Genomic DNA, 11,787 nt, shown 5'->3' on the forward strand with positions numbered 1-11,787 from the left:
CTGCACGTACATCAGTGATGACAATTTTGAAATTTATTCCTTAAGTGAGGAGTTTTACTCAGAGGCATTTTAAGTCCAGCATCCTAATTTTGAAAAAGAGGCTTTAGATTATGACTTGTTCCATCAATCAGTGATGGGATGTCTCAGCCAGACTGCATAAGGGTCTGGGGCTGCACCATGCTGGTCCTTTAGTATTTGGGGGTTTTGTTTAGTGTCCTACAGCCAGCAGATCTGCGCTCATTTAATCCTGCAGGGCCATATCTTTTGAATCATTCACACCTGCTTCCACCAGATAGGTCCATTTAAAAGGAAGAAAGAGAAATAGTGACTCATAGGATGGCCAGTAACTTGACAGAAGTGTGGACTGTACCACTTTGACCCTCAGAGAGAAAAAGATATATTTACTATAACCAAAGCAACTTAATAATCATTGAGCCCTTTCTGAAAAGCAACAGGAAAAGGGTATGTAGAGTGGTGTTTCTCAAATCATGTTCCATGGAAAATCTGCATCAAAATCACCTGGGATGTAAAGTAGCAGATTCCGAAGCCTTAGCCTGGACCTGCTAAATCAGAATCTGTGCAAGTGGTACCTGGGCTTACTTAAGTATGGAAGTTACGGGTATGATGGGTTTGGAGCCACCAGAATACACAAGAATTTGAGTAGCTGAATATTACAGATGGCCAACATGATTTTGCGAAGTGAAATGGGGATATGTTTCCAAAAAATAATTTTTGATTCTTTAGAGTGCTAGAGGACACTCTACAATGAAAGAAAAGATAAAAATAAATTATTAAATCATATAAAAGAAAATTCTCACATTTCTAGCTTTATGGGATTCTCACATTTCTATACTGTTGTAATATATAGATATTTAGATCCATTTAGGATATTACTGGATGTCTCTGTGTTCAAAACTTGGAGTTCAACAGTAATTAACCCTAGTTCTCTCTGATGTATTGAATGAGTACTTGCAGGCAAAGGGTGGCAGTTTCTATCATCAGAACTCTATGATCAGACCAAGGTGATCTGTTTTGAGAAATTTAGGGGTGTTTTATTTTTAGGTGTCTGGGATGATACCAGTGATAAGGGATTCTGGGAATTGAAGAGCACTTAAGAACAAAATAAATATATAAACCACTCAGCATCAATTTAGTTCCTCTTTCTGCCGCCTACCATCATTCCAGCCCTACTTTCTCTATTTAAAACATGGGAAACCAAATAAACTGTTCATTGTTCTGTTATTCACTACACATTTGCTTTTGTTTACCAAGCACAAAGCACTGCTTCTGTGGACCACTTTCTGGTCTAAAAATAGCTTTATTTCATAGCATTTGATGTGTGTCAAAATTCATGGTAATAGTCTTCCTGTATTCTCATCACTACTAAAGTGAAATGAAGAGAATATAGAAAAACAGGATGTTGATTCAGAGAGGCTGTTGTAATACAACTTACAATATGCAGCTTTGGAAATAGAGACTAATTAACATAATGAACGTACCTGAATTGATGGCTACCACTGGATATCTAAGTGTGATTGTGATTTTTTTTTTTGAGACGGAGTTTCGCTCTTGTTACCCAGGCTGGAGTGCAATGGCGCGATCTCGGCTCACTGCAACCTCCGCCTCCTGGGTTCAGGCAATTCTCCTGCCTCAGCCTCCTGAGTAGCTGGGACTATAGACATGTGCCACCATGCCCAGCTAATTTTTCGTAGTTTTTAGTAGAGACGGGGTTTCACCATGTTGACCAGGATGGTCTCGATCTCTTGACCTTGTGATCCACCCGCCTCGGCCATTCAAAGTGCTGGGATTACAGGCGTGAGCCACTGCGCCCGGCTGATTGTGATTTTTTAAAATGCCACTTAAGTGATTTTTTTAAACCAAGTGGGATTACTTGATTTTTTTATAAATGTAATTTATGGAAAACTTACCTGAAATCATATCATCTAAGTTACCATAAATTGGTGTGTCTTCAATATAATACTCATCATCCCTGTAACAAGGAAAAGTAATTTACCTGATTAGATTCCACTTTTCACATAATTCATAACTAATTTCTCAGCTAAATTCAATATTGAGTGAACTATTATTGCCTGTTCTTGGTTAGCCTTAACCAACCATGGTAGAAGTGTTCTCATGCAAGTGAGAACATGCATGCATGTATGTATGTGTACATGTGTTTGTGTAAATTTTAAAAGTTGGTTTTTGGACCTTACAGGGAATAATGACAGCAAATACTTATTCAGTAGTACAGTGTATTAGGTGCTACCTCGAATATATTTCATGTTTGTTCATTTAATTCTCTCAATTCCAACATAGGTACTATATCATCCCCTTTATATAGATAAGGAATCTGAGGCACAGAGAGGTTATATAACTTGCTCAATTTACTAGACTAGTAAAAAGCACAGCTGGAATTAGTACCCAGGTAATCAATGCTTTTCATTGTACAACGTACTGGCTCTTTACCCACCAAGAATATCAGTCCAAACAGTCTCTTAAAACCATGTTTTCTAAGCATTACAGACTGAAGTTAGCAGATCTGATAAAATGATTGATCACCTAATATGTCCAGATGCTGGGTTATGTGTTTTACAGACGTTACATCAAAAACCCACGAAGAAAATCTCCAAAAGTAGTAGTTTTGTTCCCTGCTTTACACAGGAAAATCCTGAGATTCGGCTAGATTAATTTATTTTCCCTAGGCTTATCTCAAATATCAGCAATAACTTACCAATTATGAAAACTTTTCTCTATGCGAGTGCTCATTGAGCCCTCAAGACAATAATATGAGATGCCCATTTTTATCTGTCTTGTGAATATAATGTATTTGCAACTCATAGAAGTTAATGACATTGTCAGAGATACAGTCAGTAACTGGCAATGCTAGGTTTTCTTTTTTTATTATTATTGTACTTTAAATTCTGAGATACATGTGCAGAACATGAAGGTTTGTTACACAGGTATACACATACCATGGTGGTTTGCTGTACCCATCAACCCATCATCTACATTAGGAATTTCACCCCCCAACAGGCCCTCCTATGTGATGTTCCCCTTCCTGTGTCCATGTGTTCTCATTGTTCGACTCTCATTTATGAGTGAAAACATGCAGTGTTTGGTTTTCTGTTCCTGTTTGCTGATAATGATGGTTTCCAGCATCATCCATGTCTCTACAAAGGACATGAACTCATCTTTTTTATGGCTGCGTGGTATTTCATGGTGTATATGTGCCACATTTTCCTTATCCAGTCTATCATTGATGGGCATTTGGGTTGGTTCCAAGTCTTTGCTATGGTGAACAGTGCTGCAATGAACATATGTGTGCATGTATCTTCATAGTAGAATGATTTATAATTCTTTGGTTATATACCCAGTAATGGGATTGCTGGGTCAAATGGTATTTCTGGTTTTAGATCCTTGAAGAATCAGCAATGCTAGGATTATACAGCAAGTTTGGTCATAAAGCCCTGTGCTCAGTCCACATCATGAAGAAGCTATTCAGAGGGTGATATAATTCAAAGGCTGTAGGGAAACAGTCTGGAGACTGTACAGCGACCACAGTTCTATGTCTGTTCCACCCCAAAGTCAAGAGAACTGACAAGAATACACAGCTCTTTGCTCTTGCTAGCTGATTGAAGTTCCTTCCAGCCTCATGTGAGTAATGCTGTTAGGATTACAGTGTACATCCTACCATTGCCACCAGACCGTCATTCTACCAATGTCATCCTACCAATCATGATGGCCCTAGTGACCAGATTTCACAATGATAGTCTGGGAACTGGGAAACTTATCAGGTGGTAAGAGTGGCATTTCATAAAACAGTACCAACTGCTTTAACTTTGAGATTACACGTCACTGAGAGCTGGAGGGAATTGCATCAAAAGAAAAAGAAAAAGGACTCTTAACTCAAGGCATAACACATGAATTACTCCCCATGCTACTGAAAAAAGACACGCTATATGTAAATACTAAGTGGGTATTCTTAAAAAAAAAAATGGGCATACACTTCACTTATCTGATAACAAAGGAACCCATCTGTAACCTTTCTTTCCATATGGTAATTCAATATAGCTTAATGTTGGGATACCAAGTAGTCCCTGCTCACGATTTTTCTCCATGCCAAGAATATAATAGCAAAAGGTGAAGCATTTTTAATAAGACAATCCATCCATTTTCCTAGCCCACATAGATGGCAGATACAACTTGCAAATGATAAATCACTTCTAAAAAATGAATAGTTTCATTCCCTATGAATGAAAATAACATGTGATTTATAATGCAGTGCTCATGTCTACAGACCCATCTCAAATGATTAATCATCTCAAATAAACTATTATTCGGGACCAATCGCCTAACAAACAAATTTAAAAATATATTCTTGGCAATACCAAATGTCTCCAGCCTATTGTAAATATGTAATAAACCTCAGGAGCAAATGTTTGGCAGTGTTTTATGTGGATGATTAATTACATTTAAAAATAAATTAATAATTGAACTCACATCTGAGAGGTGAGTGCACTTCTGAGTTTTGAGCCATATCAGACTCTCCATTGTTCTGAACATACCTGAAATGATTCTCTAACCAATAAGTACATTTACCGACACTCCAAAGTTAAGAAAAATGTGTTAATTTATTACTATGGTCCAGATTTTGTGCTTTCATTTATATTTTTTCTAGTTCCTATTTTTTACATTTTTATTTACATTTATGATTTGATTAGATCTTTTATTTTAAAAGTTCCTCAAGTAGTTTGTGATCCAAGTCCATTTAAATGACTAAATTTAAATTTTAAAAAATTACTTCTATTTGATCACCTTGGACTTAAATTCTCTAAGTTTAGATTGTCTTACTTAAAGAATGAGAATATGAAACTAGTTGATTTCTATTGTTCTGTTCAGCTCTCAAGTTCTAGGATACAAATGCAGGATTCCAACATCCAAATAAAATCGAAAGACATTTTTACAAAATTAAATAAATCTATTTTAAGGATCTGAGAAATTGCCAGATATGAGAAAGGGCAAGTTTTGGGATCTATCAGAAATTGGTTTTCATAATCGCTAACCCGATTTGCTTCATAGTTGTTACTCTGAATAGGCAAAGATGTAAGTTTGGGCTCTGTGGGCATGTAAATGTTTAAAGCCCTGAAAAATACGCCATTATTTATGGAATGGGTCCCTGGGCGCTCTGATGTTTAAGATTCAGAAACCAGCAAAGGAGAAGTGGCTGCTGGTAAGAGAAGAGGAAAAGCAAAGAGGGAGGTGGCTCAGAGCCCAGAGGATCAAACGTTTGAAGTAGACAGTGTCAGGGTGTCAAATGCGGCAGTGGGACCCAGCAAGATGAAACGGAGGTTTGATCATGGTAACCTTGACGAGAGCAGAGTCAGTGCATTAGTGAGGATATATGGAATAGAGTAGGTTCAAGAAATAAGAGGAAAAGAGGAAGAAAAGCCGGCAAATATGGACAGAATATAGATGGACCTTTCAAGTTTTATTGTAAAAGAGAAAAGAGCAATGGAGAGGTGGCTGTAAGGCAATCAAGCTTCAAGGATGTGGTTGGTTTTTTAAAGGTATAAACAGTAGAGTCTGTTTATATATTGGTGGGAATTATATAAAGGGATAGAAAAAGTAACAATGTAGAAGAAAAAAGGAAAAGTTGCTAGAGTGATGCATATATGCTTATTACATTTTCCCTTTCTCTAGCACGGCTGTGATATGGGGGTAGATGTCTTGAACTTGACATAGGAGGGCACCAGATAGAGAACCCTGATTTGGAGGAAGAGTTTAAATCTTAGCAATATTTCGTGTGACTGAGGCTGAGAAGTGAATCCAGCAATGTCTTCTGTGAAGTGATGGTTAATGGATGCCCAGAGCCATGATATCTAACATTAATTTTCTCATTCTGTTGATCAGTGTTCAGGTGCCTCTCTCATATGCTCATTTCTTTGTAAAGGTCTATTAAGCACAATGAGCACACATTGCCTGTGCTGTAGATCACTTCAAAAGAAGGGTCTTTTCTCAAAGTTTGGCAGAACGAATACCAGAAAGAACTGCCAGCATGAAGATTTCTAAAATGACAGGGACTCCAAGAGGAGTGACAGAGCTAGAGGTGACAAGGGGGCCGCCAAGAATAAGGCTTGGAGAACCCCAAGATTCTGAGAATTACTTAGGAAATGGATGAGATTTCTTGCAGTTATACAGGGCTGGGGCTTGGGTTATGATTATTTGTACATTAAAACAAACAGGAGGTTGGAAGATGTAGAGACAAAGTGTCTCTACATTTACACAGGTGGCACTGGGTCTAGTGAAGGCCTCACCTGCATAGCCACTTGGAAGTCTGAGATGTCAGGGAAGGGGACCCAAGAGTTGTGTTTTCATAAGGATTCTCAACCTTGAGAACAGGTCAAGAGGACAGATGAGACTAAAGATCTGCACAGGGCCGTAGTTACATTTAGGTGCATAGTTAGCAAAGAAGGGAAATGAGGAAGATCCTCACCCTGCAGAGCTCCAGAAATTCAAGAAATGACCCAAAAGTAGAATGGTTGAGCTGAATGAATGTTTTATGATTAAAGCACCTCCGGTGTCCCCCAGAAGCAGTTCATGAAAAGCTGCTGGAAATGTATCCTAAGCTTTTTGAGAGAGACTCTGAAAACTGAGGAGTCATGATAAGGTTAATGTAATTGTAAACCCGAGCTGCTTTCTTGAATTAGGGTGTGAACATACTGCAAGTGGGCAGGAATTTTCAGAGACATTGGTTTTTATTCAATAAAGCAGTAGCTTTTTAACCAATTTCGCTCTGTAAATAACATTTTATATTATAAGCCTTACTCTTGAAATGATAAAACCAAAGTTCACCAATGCTCATTTCCCCAAGACTACGAATCTACTAATTGCAAGTCTGTTTAAAATCTAGAATTGCCTGGATCTCAAATCCATGATAGTCTCACAGTATTATCCTCCTAACACAACCAAAAGACAAGAATTCTGTTTTAAATGAAAAATAAAGTGACCCAAGGATAAATACCAGAAAGTGTGTATTTGACGTTCTGTTAGATTTAGATGCTGTGTTCTCCTTAAAGTGATCATGTTTCTGACCTACTGTTGCAGGAAGGGCAGGGATTTGGGAACACAGAAATAAGAGGAGAGAAGCAATTTCCTTCCCTTCCAGCATAAGCCAGTATTGAATAGGAGTGGGGAGAGAGTGCAGCAGAGAACTCAGTGTGATGGAAGTTTACTTCCTATCTGTCAGGCCACAAACCATGTTGGAAGTGAAGAGGCATCAGTAATGCAAGCCCTGCCTATGAAACCTAGACCTTATTTTCACTTGCTCTGTTTTAATGTTTAATGGATTGAGATAGTTTTTAGTTTGCTTATTTGCTTGTGAAGCTTCCATGCCCCTTTACAAAAGTGATTTTTGGTTCCCAAACCACATAATCAAGAGAAATAGACAAAATATAAACTATATACATAAACTTGCAGATTAAAGATTAAAGTATCAATCCTTTTTTACAGAAAAAAAATCTGCACTGTATATTCAAATTTTGGCTAACTAGAGATTTGTTACAATAGACAATAGATTATAAATCCTTAAGGGAAAGATTTTTGCCTTTCCATCTTTGTATCTTTGTTGTTGAAGGACAGTTCTCTGGGTGACTTTGCACCAAACGAGCACTTTCTTTCTCACTTGTAATTTTTAAGAATAACTGTAGAATGTGCTGGAAATGCAACATTCAGGGATAAAGAAGAACTGGCCGGAACAGCGTAGGCTTTATTCCAGTCTCTCATAGAAACAGGACATCCTTCAGTGCATTAGCCCAGCATATCATGTTGCCCCTCAGGGACAAACCCAAAGGTGGGCTGCTTTCTGGGGTCCTTCAGCTGCAGGGCAGGTGGGGAACAGGAAGATGAGTTTCTGTCCACATTGGGCAGCTTTCCTAATGAATCTTAGACGTTGGTTGTCCTTTGCTGCGTATCTGTAGGTAATAAACTCACTTTATGTAACTCATTCTTTGTGTGATTTCTCTCATCAGACTCAGGCAAGTAGTAAATATACAGCCCAAGCAGAGCGGGCTGAAGTGCTTGGACGCCTCTTCTTGGTAGTTGGCATAGTAACGATCTTTGCTATCTTACATCCTCCCTTGGGATTGGTATTCAGCAAACATATTTTGCAATTGTCTAGCACAGTGCCTGTTTGTTAAGTGAATATTTATTGAATGAATAAATGTTATAAAAGCCTCTTTCTTACATTTGCTCTACAGCTAAGAGCCTGACTGCTTCGAGGCAGCTATCTTGCCAATTTTTCCTCTCATTCCTCCCATCCTAATCCCCAAACCACCAACCTAATTTAGTTAAATGATCAAGACTTTCTATTACACAAGACTTTCTATTACATTCCATCTTAATTGCCCTTCAAATTATAAGTATTAAACAGATCATCAAAGATATTAGCTTTTATTGTGTGGTTATATAGGATTTTCTTCATCATTATGTGTTTAAAAAAAAAAAAAGCAATAAGCAAATCACTCTTGATATAAACTAATGACTTGAAAATTACCGGGAGGGACGGTGGGGGGTGGGGAGCTGGGGAGAGATAGCAAGGGGAGAAATGCCAGATGTAGGTGATGGGGAGGAAGGCAGCAAATCACACTGCCACGTGTGTTCCTATGCAACAATTTTGCATGTTCTTCACATGTACCCCAAAACCTAAAATGCAATAAAATAAATAAATGGGGAAAAAATAAAAAATAAAAAATAAAAAAATAAAAAACAGGAAAAAAAAAAAAGAAAATTACCTAATGTTAGAGAATCCAATGTTAAGAGTGGTCATATAAACAAAGGTTTTGTGTGTGAGGGTGTGCCTGTAGCCTAGATCTTATACTTGCTCAAGAAGTTTTCATATGGAAAAAGAATTTGGTTTTTTAAAAAACCTTTAAGAGACCAAAAAGGCGGCCAGACGTGGTGGCTCATGCCTATAATCCCAGCACTTTGGGAGGCCAAGGTAGGTGGATCACAAGGTCAAGAGATCGAGATCATCCTGGTCAACATGGTGAAACCCCGTCTCTACTAAAACTACAAAAAATTAGCTGGGCATGGTGGTGCATCCCTGTAGTCCCAGCTACTCAGGAGGCTGAGGCAGGAGCATTGCTTGAACCCAGGAGGCGGAGGTTGCAGTGAGCCGAGATCTTGCCATTGCACTCCAGCCTGGGTAACAAGAGCAAAACTGTGTCTCAAAAAAAAAAAAAAAATGAGACCAAAAAGGCTTATAATCTTATTCTACCCAGTGAGAAAAAAGCTCTGTGTTTTTCAGAGACCTTTCAGTCTACCATTTCAGAAAGATCTTGAAGAGCCCTCTAGGAAATTCTCTTTATTTAGAATTTTTTTTTACTCCTAAAACAGAAATCTCCAATACATTGACACATCTGGATCAGAATATACTATCCAAAAAAAGTAAAATTTAATTACTATAATTTATGCCATAAATGCTTTTTTTTAAAAAAAAGTATACTACTATACAAAATTATTTGCAACTAGCTCAGTAACTATTAAAGAGAATAAGTTATATCTATAACTGCATATTCTTTCAGAGAATCTGTTTATCACATTTCCCTACTGATTGACATTATCTTTACAAATAGCAGAGTGCTAAGCATCCCTGTATATATCGATGTATATACGTATCTTAAATTGTATTGGATTGCCAGATTTTTTTCTGCTATAGATTTTGAATTCTGTATCTAAGCTGGATCATAATCTAAGATATCTGCTTTTGAAATGAATGAGAATTCTACAGATTCCAGGTTAGAGTCTCACTTTATCCTTCAACCAGCTCTCTCACTGACTCACAGTGTGCAAATAACTAGGACAGATAATATTATAGCTTCTAATCGTTAGATGAGAATAGAAATAATTAAAACTCACTTTTTATTTTACTTGAACCTAAGTACAACATCCATGAGCCATATCTATAAGCAATATAGCATTGTTACTTTCACTTATTAGTTGGGAATCATGATACATGACTCAATCTCAACATACCTGGGAATGCAGTCATTGGAGTACCTGTACATTTTATCTGAAAGATATTCAAAATAGACACGTTAAAAGGAATGTTGACATACCTTCATTAAATATTCTACAGGGTGTTCTGAGGGGAGTTTAGCCTCAATGTCAGTAAATATCTTTGACCAAGGCCATCAGGCCACCTCTGATTGAAGTAGGGTTAAAGGTTTCTTCTTAGGCCAATCAGATTTGCCTTTTACCAAATTACCAAGAAAGAAAGATTTATATGATTTGAAGAGAAACCAGGCAACTTTCCTGGTCATTTAAGATGGAACCAGTACAGCTTAGAGACGATGTACAGCCTGGATGGATGGTGGTTTTATGCACAGAAAACACTAAGCTGAGAGAGCTGGAACCTTCCTTCCTGCCTCCCATGTGGCGCCAGTCCATTGCAGTGCGTCGTGTACTTTCTGCCTTTGGGTTCCATGAAACACCACATGTTTTTATCTTTCTTTGCTCATGTGCTTTGAATAGGCTTTTCTTCCTTACCAAAAATGAAAAAAAAATCAATAGACTTTTTTCTATCTGCCTGTCTGTCTGTCTGTCTATCTATCTATCATCTGTCTGTCTATCTACTTTTAACATTTCTTGGCATGAGTAACGGCATAAAAATCATATTAAGGAAGTTACTCTGATCATGACTCCATTTCATCCACATGGTACAAAGCAGTGGCAAGGAGAAATGAGGGTCCTAGGAAGAAGAGACCTGGAAAAAGTTACAACACAGGCTCTAAAATTATCCAAAACAGTAGGACATCTTCTAAAAAAAAAAAAGTTTGTTTGGTCTACCAGGAAAAAACTCACCAGAGGTATGTTGAAGGACAATAAAATCATTAAAAAAAAAAAAACAACTATGTGATGAATCTCAGTAAGCAACTCACTCTTAATCCTTGAATATGGTAGTTCAAAGCCAAATAAAAGTATGTTTACTTCTAGGTTAAATATAAGAAACCAAAAGATACTTTAAAAATACAGTTTTGAGATTTTTTTTAGTGGAGGCAATGGATTCATAATGAATTATTGAGAAAAATTAAGGAATATTCAGGGTAGAGTCTTAACATCAATATTATGGAAAATTCTGTATTCATTCATCAATAAATTTTCTTTGCTGTTGAACTAGATGCATATACACAGTACAATGTTTATTATATTTGAATGGCTTATTTTTCAACCTGCCATTAAATAAAACCCAAAAGCTTGCAAAAGAGTTATTCACGTAAAAATAAAGACCACTATTATCTAACTCTGACAATATCTGAGAGACAAATTATGACCAAATGATGATCTTTCAACTTGAATATATGAAAAATACTCTGTTAGTAAGGAACTAGTAATAACATTTTCAAATAATTGAGTAAGTCACCAAACAACTACGAAAATTATTTTAGTTAAATTTATGTGCAACAAAGTTGAGTTATTCTCCAGAAAGTTTATTAACTGTTAAAGAAACATTAGTGGAACAATTTATGAAAATGATCATATTGGAGGATGAAATGGACATGTCACATGTCGATGTGTCTGGAAGAATTCTGTGAAGGACTAAATGAGGGAAGATTTTGCATTGCATATGCACTAAGCTGCTATGAGACCAAAAGTGATGAATGTATTCCATATGAAATATGTCAGTGGAATACTTCAGGCCAGAGGAAATGTTCTACCATGAACTGCATATAAAAGATGCAGTTATTTTCAACTTCCCTCTTTCTTTTCTCTTCTCCCCTCCCCTCCCCC

General features: G+C 37.2%; 1 protein-coding gene across 1 annotated transcript in view; it reads right to left on the minus strand.

Moving 5' to 3' along the window:
- LOC116565501 (T-cell receptor-associated transmembrane adapter 1) overlaps positions 1-11,787 on the minus strand; it is a 34,432-nt gene that overhangs the window by 6,992 nt on the left and 15,653 nt on the right. The window contains exons 3-4 of the mRNA XM_032299162.1: positions 10,033-10,069; positions 1,929-1,990 (exon numbers count right to left, since the gene is read on the minus strand). Of these exons, the coding sequence (XP_032155053.1) occupies positions 1,929-1,990; positions 10,033-10,069 (99 nt within the window). The remainder of the gene's footprint in view (positions 1-1,928; positions 1,991-10,032; positions 10,070-11,787) is intronic.

The sequence above is a fragment of the Sapajus apella genome, unplaced genomic scaffold (assembly GCF_009761245.1).
Source record: "Sapajus apella isolate SASKATOON/1434 unplaced genomic scaffold, GSC_monkey_1.0 scaffold40, whole genome shotgun sequence".
In the NCBI taxonomy this organism is placed as follows: Eukaryota; Metazoa; Chordata; class Mammalia; order Primates; family Cebidae; genus Sapajus; species Sapajus apella.